Consider the following 15,256-nt stretch of genomic DNA (forward strand, 5'->3'; position numbering starts at 1 on the left):
ATGGTACTTACCACCTGCATGGCAGAACTTCTTGGAGGATGTGGTTCTATGAGCAGTTGGGAAGGGGTCTGTCCAAAACTTCGTATTTGAGCTTCAACAGCCTGGAAAAGGCACAGGCAGGTTTGCATGTTAAGAGGTGCTAATTACAGGGAATAGAACCGTAACTGTCACCTGAAAATGTCATTCCACACTTCTGGTTTGTTTCATGTTGAAAATCAACCCCGTGTGTTCACTGTGGGGCTAAGTGCTTGGCACTGGTACTAAGAATGAGGTAATCATTTTAGTACTGTGGATGCTATTTCCATGAGAAACTCTGCAAAACCTCATCCTGCTCAATGATATTAAACAGAAACAAGCTATTATAATCAGAAACCTTCTTTATTTGGCTCCATTTTTCCTTTCTAACACTGGCTTACCCTGTTTGTATCATAACTCAGAAATAAAAGTTAACTTTTAAAAAGTTTCCATAGGTATTAAGTGTTCTGTTTTCTATTTAAACTCCACTGCTTAGTTTCACAGCATTAACTACAATGAAAGCAATACCGAGCTGTTTTCTTATTTTCTTGTTTATTAAAAATGAGCAAACAACTTTAGGATGCATTGAAGTACCAACAGCAAAACCAACATTACATATGCAGCTAAAGGAGAACATGATATATTTTTTTATATATTGATAATGATATATTGCAATAAACTTTTAAAAAAACTTTGTATCTTCAGCAACAGGCTGTATCACTTCACAAGGCATATAGGAAAATCCCATCTCATGCTTAGTGATTTCTTAAAAGTAATGATTCTGAAATGCGTGAACTTCTGTCTCTTGCCTAGCTATATCCAACTCATTTTCCATGTTGCCAGTTATTGCCCACTGGCTTAAATTAAAAATGAAGTAGTCAAAATTCAACAAGTTATTTCTTGTCAGCCAGCCCTGCACTATCCATAGAAACAGACAAATAATAATTAAAAAAAAAAAAAAATTTAAACCATTCATCTTAGATTAAATCTCTTTCATTGTGAGCTGAAGTAAATAAAACTACTTTGCATTTCCTGTGGGCTAACAGATTGCATATGGGCTGATACTTTAGTTTCTCTGTTACGTGGTGCATTGAGCCCTACATTCTCAAAGCATCTAGTGATGCCGAGTACCAAAGGTAAGACATTAGCAAGTCCTATGTTCAAAAGAAGTCCTGAAAATCAGGCCCTTCAAAAAAGTGTTTAAATGGCAAGCCTGAATGCTGAAACACAAAACCACTAGCCACTTTTTAGCTACTAGAACGTGTTTTGCTATCAGAGATTCTTCTTTTTCATGGTTCAACATACCTTGAGGCTTCTTACACTTCTATTTCCTGTGCTATTTTAGCCAGTCATTAACATTTTTGAGACAATGGACTAACACTTATGCTGAACTTATTCTTACAAACAACTATTTTTAGATAATAATAAAGACTATTACTAGCACACAACTTTTTCCTTTTACAGAGATAACAAAACCCAAAGTAGAATACACCTGACACCTTACAATCATCAAAAATAATCATTCTGTGATAGAAAACATGCCGTCTAAAACACTTGACCTTATTACATTTGGCAGAGCTTTTGAAATATCTGAACTCACCAGAAGAGGAATGGCAATTACTCTATGGACAGATTCTAACACTCTTGTACAGGCTGGGAAGCACATTAATCTTCAAAGAACTGGTGAATAAGTAAGTTTATCAAAAAGCTGGATGAAATCTGACATACAAACACAAGTGATTTAACTAGTACTTTTTGAGGAACAGCAACATCAAATTTGTGAAACACTAAAGCTCAGTAAGACCATGAGAGTCCCCTTCCTAGTGATGAGACATGCTACATTAAAATTCAAATCTGGATTTTATGACTCGAGATATCAAGGGAATTACAAGGGCATAGAATTTGAGATCCCTTAAGACATTAGGCATTAACAAAGCAACAGCATACTGGTCAGCAGCTCTGCCCTCTCCACAAAAAGCTGCTAGTTTCAAAAAATGCAGATTAAAAAGATTTGCTTACATTTATTTGCAGAATGAGCAGAACATTTTTACTAGCAAATGGGAATTCTGCATTGCATTGAGGGTAGAACTAGAAAAACACAGAAGGAGCAGTATGCAGACAGTCCTGGATGTCCGTTATTCTGTGCTTCTTAAAAACTTTAGGGCAAACCTACCGTCTACAGGATCCACTATTTATTTCCTATAAAATACATATCTGATATATTACACAAAATTAATAAAATATTCTTGAAGCAGAACTTCCAGGCATTTCTTTTAGAGCTGAAAACAGAACAGATAAAAAGAATAAATAATAAGCTTCAGATCGGTTAATTTCCTAATGTATTGACTTATGATCAATATAATAACTTCCATTCCCAAATTGCCCATGTTTAGCATTTAAAGGGAGTCAGAATTTTGTTCTACCCATGAAACCTGATATGTCCTTTAATTCCCAATGCTACCTCTAGAAACTATACTCTCTTACATAGTGCCAGTACTAAGAAAGGGAAAATTAAACACAGGATACCTCATGTTGATACAGAGCATTTCAAATACTTCAAATACATTCAGCATAACAAGACCCCAAACTGATGTAGAAGAAAAATGAGATGCTATAATGCTTTAATCAATGAAAGATCAGCAGTACAATGCTCTTTACCATAGTCCAGATCTCAGAGGAACTCACTACCTTCCAGCAACATAAAAACTGGAAGAGACACAGTTAGGATTCCACTGCTTACTCACATACATGATGCTTACCACAGTCACTTTCCTAGACCACACAACAGCAGCAAGAGAACAGCTATTGTCTCCCACCCACCTTCTGTGCAGAGGAGCATCCCTCTGGGATGTTAAAAACAAGTATAAAATATTCTACTCAACCCCGCAAGTAGAAAGTCACTGCCTGTTTTCAAGTAGTGTTCTGTCAGAACTGGTAAAACTGCTGACCAACGGGACAATGATTTTGCCAAAGTCTGCCTTAGAGGACCACAAATTCTCTGTCTTCAGCCTTTAACAGACAGTTTCTACATCCATGTTCACGATCTAGCTTGAGTCTGGGATTTAACAGTTTCGTCACAAACAAGTCTTTTGGACTCACTAGATTCCACCTGGTCCTTCCAAAAATATGAGAGCCTGCATTTCCAGGATTCCAATATTCCCCTGACACAGCGTTTTCCTTTTAGCCAACAGAGCCTGCAAAAATCTATATTCAGATCATGTCCTACCACAAGTAACAAGGTTTCATAAAACATCAAAACTACATAGAGTAAAAGCACAGGTATTGCTATCTGTGTGTCCTCTTTACTGATGTCTTCAAAGATCCAAAAGAAATTTGAAAAACTGTTGAGTAAAAAAACTTACTTTGACAATTACTTCTAGACATAGTGGCTAGACTTCAGCATGAAAACCTCTCACGTTCCTTTTAATTACCAAGAAAAAATGTAAAGATTTCTTTATTAAGCTTCAACATTTCTTAATTACGGCCAAGAGAGTGCACAAGCAACCCCAAATGATTTCTTCCTTTTCCCAGATTGTATTCAAAGTCAATCCAAATGTCAACTTGATGTTCTGATGATGTCTCAGTCAGAAGACCCACATACAGAAGGATGCAAGATGACCTCCCTCTGTCAGCAGAAACATGTGATGGTGAAGCTAGAATCAATCCCCAGTCTCTCCATTTACATAACAATGGAAAGAGAAATACAGGGCATTGTAGCCACCAGATGTCACTCAGACTTTTGTTCAACCTGTCAAAGAAAATCAGCTAGGAGCAGGGAATCTTTTCCTCAGAGAGATAATTAATATCTCCTTTGAAGAAAAGGACCTACCACTTACCTGAGAATATAAAGTAAAATGACCATCAGTCAAACTTCAACAACTTTCTAATAAATTATAGTACAGGTTCTTTTATCTTGAAAAATGTATTACTAGCATTAGTTGGTGTTACTAAGACACAGCCAGCTTCTTCTAGTGGCAGAGGAAGGGCATGTGTTCTCACATTGCTGAATCCCTCAGGAGCATACAACCATTTATATTATTGTAAGTAGAAATATTTAGGAAATTCGCACAACTGGTTTCACATCTATTAAAGGCACTATCTAACTGGAAAGGAATAATCTTTGTTTGAAAGATATCTTTAGTTCCACAAACTTTCATCTGTGAAAGCATTCTGCTTACCACAAACTAAAAGATAACATCATTCAACATTTTGTTTCACTTCTTCTTAAATATCTCAGTAAAATAGCCTTCTTCATGTTAATCTTCTACTAAAACAAAACTTTGGTAAGGTCAGAATTGTTCCGGATGCTACAAGAAGCAATAAAAAGAAACAAGGGCACTAACCCTTTTCAATAATCCACACCATATACATCTCAAATCATACTTGTATGACAAACATGGTATTTTGAATGTTAATTAAAATATGAAAGCCATCAGAAAATTTCACAAGTTAGCATTTATCCAATTACCACAATAACCTGGATAATCTCCTCTTTTCTTGTAGGGTAGGAAGGGGAGAAAGGGAATGCAGAAGTAAATTAAAAGAGGAAAAGTAAAAAACCTGAAAACTTGGCTTAGTTATAACGTAGTTTCTGGCCATTGCTAAGTATGGATATTTTGAGTCTCTGAACTTACCCTCTAATCTAACTGTGAAGAAAGTTAATTCAACAGTATGCAGTACCCACCAAATACGGCTGTAAATTTTTTGGGAAGGAGGGTGATGGGGAGGTTGAACATATGGATGCACTTAAGGTAAAAACAGATGTTTGTTACTTTTCTTTGCAGCAACACTCAGAAACTAAGTCAAAATTGCTTTTTTTTTTTCATGTTTATGTCTGAAAGAACTATAAAATTAAATAAGAGGGAGGGTGGGTGGAGGGGAAACTGCAGTGAGTGTCACAAACAATGAAACGGTCTTTAGTTTTGAACTCAGATTCTGAAATGAAGGCCCATATAGTTAAAAGGCAAGACATACACCATTTAACTCTAGATTTAAAGATCCTTAAAGAGACTAGCTCAGAGTTGCTTTCATCATGCCTGCTCAGACACAAATGTCTGAGAAGTATAATGGCAGGGCATATCCATGTTAAAATACACGCCTCTGTCTGAACACACAACCTACAATCTCACCATTTCTTACAAAGAGGCTACTTTCAGTCAATGTGCCTTTACAGATCTACACTAAAGTATTTCCAGTTATTTCTCAAATCTGTAAATTTTAATTGCCAAACATTTGAAAAGCCAGGTGAAATAATATCATGCATTGTAATTATTCTTCCAGCATACATGTTAGGGACAGAAAATGTTTTGGGTTCATCCTCCATGTTTCTACCCAGTATTTATGTCCAGAAAATAAGAGCCCTTGCAAAAATAATTACTTTGGCTCTCTGCCGTTCCTACCTCACTTTTCAATATTCAAAAAGGTTTACACACATGTTCCTCAGTGACTTCTATTGGCTTGAGCAATATGCAATTAGGATTACTTGCTTTCCCTTTCCTTCCACCCAGATGTTGCTTTACAGCACCAGAGAACACAGACTATTTGACAGGTTTCCCCTCAGAAAGCAGTTGAATGGCTTAGCAGCCAACTGACTGGCTCCTTTCCCCATGGGACAGTGATTAAAATCAAGCTCTGATAACAAGTGATCACAAAACCTCTTTTGACCAGATAGTCATAGTCCTATGGTAAGATTCTTAGTTAAATTCCTCACGGACTACAGAAACACAGATAACACTAGCTGGAGAACAAGTAGGATTCATAACAATTAGATAAAATTGCTGGAAACAGGCTAAAGATTATAGAATAGAAGCAGAGAAGCTCTTTGCAGTACTATCTCCCCTGGCTTCCTAACAATCCCTGTTAGATCAAGATTGTGAAAAATGGGCAAAATGCTTTTCTGACACAGGCAATGTATATGCTTGCTGACTGTACAACTGCCCTAGGGATATTGTACTACACTTGACCCAGGGAAAAAATACAGTGCTCAAATGTCAGTATCATAAATTCACACTCTCCCAGCCATTGAAATAAGATGAGCAACCTAAATTCTTCATGCCAAACCAGAAAAATCCTTCTCTTATTTCAGCTTCACAAATCAACCCTTTTATACTTAATCATATAATTTTTTTTAATCAGTGCCCTATTCACTTAATGTACTGGTTTAAACAAAATTACCTACACTAGCTTTGAAATCTAATAAATCACAAGGAAGGGAACAAGGAGAGAAGAAAGGCATAGGAGAGAAGAAAAGATACAAGATCAAGAGTTACATACTGTACTCTAGGTATCATTAAACATGACTAAAAATGCTTGTGATATACCCTCCGTTAACCAAGCAGAGTGTAAAAGATGCCTGACGCAGCCCACTAATGCAGTTACTACTTCAACTCCAGCAACACATGTTTATAGATTCAGAGCTGAAGCGGGGCAGAAATACTGTCAACAACCTGCAGGGAGGGGGAGGGGGACATCTTTAGAGTGCACTAGCAAGCTGGTATGAAATAAAAAGTGCATAACTTTTGCTTTCTGTTGGTGCATTAGGGATATATGTAACAAAACTGAGTATGCCTCATTATACAAAACAACATAAAAAAGTACAAATGAAAGCCATCACATATATATATGAAACAAGGGGGTTTTTCTTCCTTCCTTATAGCTTTCTTGCAAGAAACACATCCGTTGTAGAATACCTGATCTCCTTTCCCCCTTAACTTCAGTTCCTTCTGTCTATTCAAAATACCACAGTTGTCTGTTTGGAAGTTGCTTACTAATCTAACCACTTGTTACTTACTAAGTCCAAACCACTAAAGATACTGGGGGGGAGGGGAGAATTCACCCTACACAAATTTTTTTTTTCTCAAAGCTATTTGTGATTCAATGTATGAATCACTGAAAAGTGTAGAAGGGAGCACAGCACAGGACACCTTCCACCACACCTTTAAAAACAAAAACACTAAGCCAACTCTTAAACTACATTAAGAAGTTTTCTGTGAGAATAAATTAAAATTAAGCCTTTTTGTCCAGACAAATCAGTATGACAATTACGTGGCAGTCATTAAAGTAAAAAGGGGAAGTAATCACAGCTTGTGAGAATACAAAGAGATCCCCCTCAGGGCTATGCAAGTTACTCCAATCTGAATATATACATTCCAGGCATATTGGACAGAGGCATAGCATGGCCTGGCTGCAATCTCCAGTTTACGCAGCTGTCCGTCTACTGCAGCGTAATCCCAGCTGCCAATCTGAAAGAAACCAGTTAGTCAGAGCAGACACAACCAACAGAAACAAATGTCACTCAATAATGTTCAGAGGCACTGGGTTCATGGATAATTTCAAACAGTATCTCTATCTGGAGCACTGATGTGCTCATTCAAAACACCTAAATCTCTGGCTACTGGAAAGAAACAGATAAAAAAACTAGAACTAGAAAAACAGGTCTGGTAGTACTTCAAAGAGACTGACAAAGTAAAAAGGGAAAAGAATCCAAAAAGAAAGTTAAGATGAATTTACAGACCTGCAAATAAAACTGGATTCAGTACAAGCAAAATCCTAAGCAGCTCTATTTTTAAAAATATAACTATATAAAAATGTTTATAAAAAATAAAACAAATGTTTTATTTGAGCACCACAACCAAAACTGCTTCATGTCTCTCTCCTTTGTGGCAATTGAAGGTTTTAAGAGAGCAGCTCATTGCTTTCATTTAAAATCAGTAATAGAAAGTAGTGGCACTATTCGGTGCAATAACTTGAAACTACAGTGATTTCTTACATTATTCATTCACTTCTCTAAACAGCTAAACCTAACCGTCAAAACTTGCTATCTTCACATAGTCTACTTCCTACTTAGCCAACTCCAGATATTTTCCATATAAAACTTTTTCCTCCAGAAAAAAGGAATTCCAATCTGTTCACATTCCATGGAATTTCTTCAACTTTGATGCCATCTCTATTTACTAAACAAAAAAGTTTCATTAAAATAAACCATTTTGATCTGAAGGAGGTTAATAAACTGACGTAAAAATCCAACATTTAATGGCCTTTAAACTGTTTTCTGTGATCATCTTTCAGATTCTGTAACAACTGTGAAAAAGAAACAAATAACTCATTTGGCTATATTACAAAATATATTTATTTAAGTAATAAGTGCTACTTGCAAGATCAAACTTGCTGTTTTCAAAGTATGGGTACAATATTATCTCAAGAGTTTTCTACTGCAACGTATGGAATTTTTGTTATCATTTACTAAAATGCAATGTTTAAGTGAGACTTTAGTTTTGGACACTGTTTGAGGAAAAGCACCTTCAGCTTGACCACATGGCTTCTTACTCAAGTAGCAGCTCTTGTTCAAATATAACTAATAACTAATATAATACAATACACTTTGGTAAGTAAATAACACACCACCTGCAAACACAGTGGGACCACTGATGAGCTGGACACCCTAGGCTGCAACAAGAACAGAATGAAAACACTCCCATCAAAAAATTTCAGTTTCCCTGTTACTGTGAAAGTCAACACAGATATAGCTTGGACTGCATAGAGTCTGCAAATAATCAAACCATGCTTATGACAAAAAGAATAATGAAATTTTTGTATCCTGTTCACTTCCATGTTTGATTCAAGGCTAAATGAATTCATGTATGTTAACTGCAGCTATTATACACTAGTATATCTCATCCTTTAAACATATGGAGGAGAAAAAAGAAGCTAAAAAATGGAAATACTTTTTACTAAAAAAAGTTCTTTTTGAAGGATTATGAACATCACTTTCTTCCATCCCTTGTTTACCTTTTGATTACTGTTTCTTATTTAATGCTGGCCAACAAATATGTCAGCTATCTAAGACTGACCAGCCAGGCACAAATGAAAATGTAAAGAGCCCAGGGGGTCTCAAGGCCTCTCTGGCTCTGATAGAACCACAAGACAGGTCAAGCAAGAAGAGGTGAAGTAACTGACTGTGCTGAAAATTTCTATCCTTTGAATTTCAATCAGGGGCTGAGGAAAAAAGCACTTGGAGCTGAAGAACTAATTTACATGAGTTACCTCCTTCCAGAAAGCTTTACTGCTTCCAGCCAAAGCAGTTGCTTTATTCTTAATTTTTTTAAATCCTTATACATCAGGCATCTCAGTCCTGCTTTTATTAACTCTAAAATATCACTCTTTTTCCTGCTGGATACAGAGGCAGAAGCACCAGATGAAATTAGAATCTATTCTATAATGAAGAACAAAAGACAACATCGAGGACAAATATTTTTCCAGACCGAAACCTAGATGAATACTTCTATGCCTGTTTCTAAGTGCTGCAGTAAATACAGTTAAAATAAATTTAAAACAAAGGGCAATAAACCCTCTATTCATCTTGTCAGATTCTGGGCTGAATGGAATCAAAGGAGTGTCACGTCTCCCAGACATCACAACAAACACTTGCTTATGCTCATTTTGCCTGTTTACTCCCATCATTACAGACAGGTGACAGTGTCAGCTGTCTGAATTAACAGGTAAATGATATGAACTGGTGGCAGGAATTGTCTTCTATTATTTTAGTTCTCCTTTTACCAAAAAAAAAAAAAAAAAAAAAGGTTCGTCTTTTCATGAGTGAGTCCCGATACTCAGACAAGCTGTTTCATGCAGCAGTGTGGTACCTGCCCACCCACAACAGCATCAGAAGCCCTGTTTTCAGTACACAATCCTGCTCTGCACAGGATTCACACACCTTCAGAGGGAAAGACCAGGGCACAGGACTGGCTGTCTGGCTGTATTTGACAAGTCCACCTCTCCTCAGCTAGGAAATCAGTATGCTTCCTTTAAATACAGGCTTCTTAATGCTGATTCCATATAATGGTATTTTATTACAAATTTGCAATTAAAACTAGACCGATTCTTAACATTTACTTGGCCTTTCACACTGTTCCTGTGCTGTATAACGTCAAGCATGCCATCTGTGCAACACACTTCTGGCCAGAGATGATTCAAAGATTGTTTCTGCAGAACTTCGAATTTTGCCTGATGAATTCATTACTTACTGAATTCAGCACATCTAAATTTACTGCTCTCTGAGAGTATTTTCTAATCACTTTATCCTACTTTTTAAAGCTTGCTGCAGCCACAACAAAGACTGTTGCCCAACCTGCTAAAAACAGACTGATCATTTTCCCAACTATTTAGTAAATGTTAACTATGCTATAAATACAAGCCGTGTTTATACTTTGTGAAAGATTCACTGTTGTCAGAGTTCTCCAGCTGAGTTAGAGCTGAAATATGCTATTAACTCCCACCATGAACACAGCTAAAAGACAGGCCAAAAATGCTTTCTCTGGGATAAGATATCAGATCTGCTACTGCTGTCATGAAACTGGGGTCATGTAAACTAAACATCCTTGTAACTTCTTTTGGAAAGCACAGAAGTCTCTCAAACTGTAAATATTTAAAAATAAAATTGGACTCATAAGAGATAGGTCTAAGACGCACAAAACTTACCAAAAGATATTAATCTCAGGCAACATTTAAAAGCTATTATTCATAAATAATTTATCCCATATGCCTTAAAACTGAAAATAAAGGAATTATTTCATCTTTTTATATAATCAGAAGTGGCACATTTAAATAACATACCAAATGCTATGTCCAAGCTGATTCTTCACAATTTTTGAAGTTTCAGTTCATATGGAAATAAGATATCAAGTGTAGAAATAAAGGTGCCGATAGGATGCAGAAAACTGTGCTTCCTAATGTTAAACAGATTACCTTCCTGTAACAAAAAGGAATCTTCAAAGGAAAATCTATGAAACAACTGAATCATCTACAGCTAAAAGCAAATCACTTAATGAAAGCATGCAGGTTATTAATTGGATGGGACTTATTCTCACCTTTTCTGAACTATTGTTACAAATGTAAAAATCATCACTCTTCCTTAATTGCTAATTCGTATCAGATGATATTTTAAAAATTATTTAAATAGTATGGTTAGGTGTTTTTTTTGATAAGTGTTCTACAAAATTTAGTACAACCCCAGGGCTCAGGGGTTCCTGTAGTAAACCGATTACATGTTCTTCAAGTAGTATTTTGCCTTCCCACTACTAACATCATCTCTTTTCTTTATGCTTAAACAGTACTCATGCTAGCTACATAGGGATATCATTGGAGACATGGACTTGTAATTAGGAATTCCGTGTGTAGCCGAAATTCATGATCAACCTTTGTTACACTATGCCAGAGACAAGAGGAATTTCCAGTCTTCTGACCAAGACACTAATGGAATATCCACCACTCAGTCCAAAACATACAAAATATTTTCTATGGATTGTGCTTCACCTCTTAATCAGTTGCTTGCCTGAATGACTTGGGTCTAATTCTACTATTTTTTTGCCATCCTTGGACAGCTCTTCTAAAAAGAGAGCAGAATTTCTGATAAAAAGGTGCTGTGAATTCTCTCCAGAATGGTTGGATGACATTTATCTGTGCTACAGTGACTTCCTGCCTATTCCATACAGGCAACAAAACAACTGTTCCACAGCAGATCTTGTGCTTTGGAGTTCCATAGATCAAAACATGGTGTCCAAGAACAAGTCAACAGAAGGTAGTCATACAGCATCCCTCTGTAGCAAATTCCATATTTTCCACCATAAAGAGATGTGATATTTACTACTTGTCAGCTGAACAGCAACTTCTCCCTACACTTGTAACCTCCTTCAGCAAGATACACAAGAAAGAATCAGTCAGAGATAATGCTGCTAAAATGGCTAGAGAAAAAAGAAGAGGATAAAGGAATGGTGTCTGCAGGATGAGTAGTACACAGATATGCCAGCAGATATACTGGATCTCTTGCCTGGCTTCTCCTGGTTACAGTTCCCTTCCCCCACTGGCTGTGACTCAAACCCTTCTCTCTTGATCTACTTCCCTCCCCCTGAGATTTGCCTTTGAATTATGCAAGCTTTGCACTCCCCAGGGTTTATCTACCAAAAGGTAGCATGTGGCCCACGGTTTGCATTTTAGTTTAAAATTTTCTATTATAGCAGTCAGATCCTTTCAAAATACTTTACTTCCTTTATTCCCACCGGCAGAAAGAATGGCAGGAAAAAATTGTTCACAGCAGTACAAGAGGATGTAAAAGTTCTACATTTTCAGTTAAAAAAAAAAAAAAGGTGGAATATGGTTTTAATCAAGTAGTTTTCCTTCCTAGACGAGTGCTTCCTTCTTGTAATATATATAACCTGACTGCCTATAAAAATAAAGGTGCCAGTTGGAGCCTTTTAGGAGACCTAAGGAAATTCTGCATTAACCTACACTCCTCCCCTCCTCAGTTCCTTCCACTATTCTGTGTGTGGCCTCTCCTGATGAGTTAGGTCACCAATACCCATACTTATATCTGTGAAGATACTTCAGAAACATGTGTATCATAGGCTTCTCATTACTGATATGGTCCAGGCTTAGTATAGACTATCTATGTAGAGAAATTACCATGGTTTAAGCACATGCTATTATTTCCATAGAATACCTAAAAGACTCTGTAACTTGCAACTGTTAGAGCAAACAGAAACTTCTCCATTTCATGCTTGCAAATAAAAATATTTTGTCTGCTACAACTGTTAAGATTTAAAGATCCAAACCCTGAAACTTATCAAGAGGAGAAAGTCAAAAGCATCCATTTTGAAAACAAAAAATCCAGAGTAAAGTCTCTGGTCTAATAGTTGCCTCATAAATGGATACTAAATCTGAGGTGTCATGCCTGCCTAAACATACTGTTAATTGTCCAGATCAGAAATTCATTTGGCCTCTAACCAGGAATTTGGAGGAGAAAAGAAGAAGTATTTTCTAGCAAGCTGACTGAAGGAGAAAAATAAATGCTGATTGAAGCTGCTCAGCAGTACAGAACGTTAGCACGGGTCCTCAGGGAAATGGATTAGTAAGCAGGAAGAAGGTGAGGCTGTCAAAGGTGCATGATAAATTCATTTAGCACATAGATATAGAATGATTATGCACATAGATGTACACACAAACAGATTTTTTATTACTTTCATCTCTACTCATAAGTAAAAACAGAATAATGCACCACTGGTGATGACAGTCATTAAATCTCTGCACTATCAATATCACACCAGAGCTGATCCTGTGTACCATTTCAAATTACATACACACATTTACATAATAAAAAATGCTTTAAAAAATACATGTAAATAGCAAGGGATACTACTAAACAGGAATCTTTTTACTGTTTTGCTGACCTGCATAAAAATACTAAAAAAAAAACCATTCCATTGGACCAATCTTCAAGTAACTCAGAATGAAAATGCTGCAAGATAACCATTCATTCTGCTGCCTGCATTCATCAGCATGTATTTTTGACACCATCAGTAGTGTTTTGAAATGCTGCTGCTGCTAAGCTACTCCATTATTATGAACTCAACAAGACTGTTATTCTCTCTCTCTCCTGTTTTCATTTTTATATGCCACTCAGTTGAGGCAGCACAGAATAACTCAAAATATGAAACTTTGTACTGAAGTACAGTAAAACCATAACAAAATTCAAAAGACTTGGTAACAAAATATATTTATCTATTTATGGAAGTACGAAGTGAATGCTTCTTAAACTGAGATGACCCACACTTCCAGACAGATTTGTAACTTCCCTGGTCTCAAATGACTTTTTTTAAAGCTATGACACAGGTAGAATCCATCACAGTTAAACTGATAATACAACTGTTCTAGAAAAATTTAAAACTACATAAAAATTGTGTGTGGCAGACCACTATTTTGATTAATATTACTTCAATTATTAGATTCATAAATGATGGTTCATTTAATATAAAAATTAAGAACACATTACACACAATGCCCAGTCTACTTTTAGATCTCAAACCTAGCACTTCAAGAATCTAAAAAATGCTCTTACTAAGAGTCTTTTCTTGTCAATGTGGAGAGGACAAACATTATGAATTAAATAAAAATATGACAGGGTGAAAATCCAGTGCATTGGCTCAATAACTGTTTCAAACCCAGATTATGACTTTTTTTTCTTCAAGCCAAGTGTTCCAGTATCTCTTTCCTTAGCTCCATGAAATGTATTATGTATTTATGTGCAACCTCTGTATTTTAGCTCAAAGAGGACCAAGATGCAGTCTGCAGGCTGATGGCAATCCATATAATGACCTCATCCAGCCATCACTTTTGATACTTAAGCCAGGCCTTTTATGCCCCTACATGCCCTATACACCACCTAAACCCTTCCACTGCACCCACAAGCCAGCTACACACTACTGTGTCGCTACAATGTGACTTCTTATTCAGAAAATGTCAAGGTGACACAGTTAGATGGCCAGCAGTACAGGCAAAATGCTGTTACATGAAATAATACTTGTCTACTTCCCAGATCATTTTTCACTAAACAATTAAAAAAAACTTTCAATTAAGATTAGCATCAATCTCCAGTGAACTTCAAACCTAATATTTGTAAGCAGAGATGATGTCTTCAATCTTATTTTCATTCAGTTCACACATATATTCCCTGTTAGCATACATCTACTCACCCTTTTAAGTAGAATTGTTGATAGCATGCATATTACTTTATTCTCAGGAACTCGGGGTATTTTATAATAAAGATCCAGTTACATTTATTCTGTAATTAATATACAAGCTAAGCTTGACACCAATGTACTGTTTGAACAGAAGACATAAAACCGATCCAAGGCCTATTTTAATCACCCACCCCAACCTGCCATTTATTTTTAAACATCTTATTAGATGGAAGAGGAAGGAGTCTTTAAGCCCACAATATCCTAAGGGATACCTTAACAAATAGATTTTCTGAATAGTACAGAGTCTGAGTGAGACTACTGATCCTTCCAATGTTTGAATATTTACTTTTGCATATGAAAAATGCAGGACAAATTATTAATCTGATAGCAAACCAAATAAAAATAACAGAAGCTACACCACTATAGTGTTTGATGTGTACTACATATGCAGGATTGCATTAAAAGAGAATTGTTAAAACTATAAAGTAAATTCAAAAGTGCAAGCCAAATCAAAAAAATGACTGTCCTCAGCAACTGAAGCAACCCTTGAACATTTATTTTTATACTGGCATCCACTTTGTGCTGAATCCAGGTGCATAAAGTTTAAGAACAACTTGCATACTTGTTCTCCTAATTTTCAATGCTATAACAACCCCTTCAGGCACCTTGCACTTGATTGGCCTGTAGCCAACCACAAGAGAAGGCAAAGACTTGAACATTCAGCCTTGAAC

The 15,256-nt window shown here is 36.3% G+C and overlaps 1 protein-coding gene across 3 annotated transcripts in view; it reads right to left on the bottom strand.

The window, feature by feature from the left end:
* LRBA (LPS responsive beige-like anchor protein) overlaps positions 1 to 15,256 on the bottom strand; it is a 401,889-nt gene that overhangs the window by 42,530 nt on the left and 344,103 nt on the right. For all 3 annotated transcript variants that reach the window (XM_065688455.1, XM_065688463.1, XM_065688444.1), the window contains exon 49: positions 12 to 101. In XM_065688455.1, the coding sequence (XP_065544527.1) occupies positions 12 to 101 (90 nt within the window). The remainder of the gene's footprint in view (positions 1 to 11; positions 102 to 15,256) is intronic.

This window comes from Lathamus discolor, chromosome 1 (assembly GCF_037157495.1).
Source record: "Lathamus discolor isolate bLatDis1 chromosome 1, bLatDis1.hap1, whole genome shotgun sequence".
NCBI classification, from domain to species: Eukaryota; Metazoa; Chordata; class Aves; order Psittaciformes; family Psittacidae; genus Lathamus; species Lathamus discolor.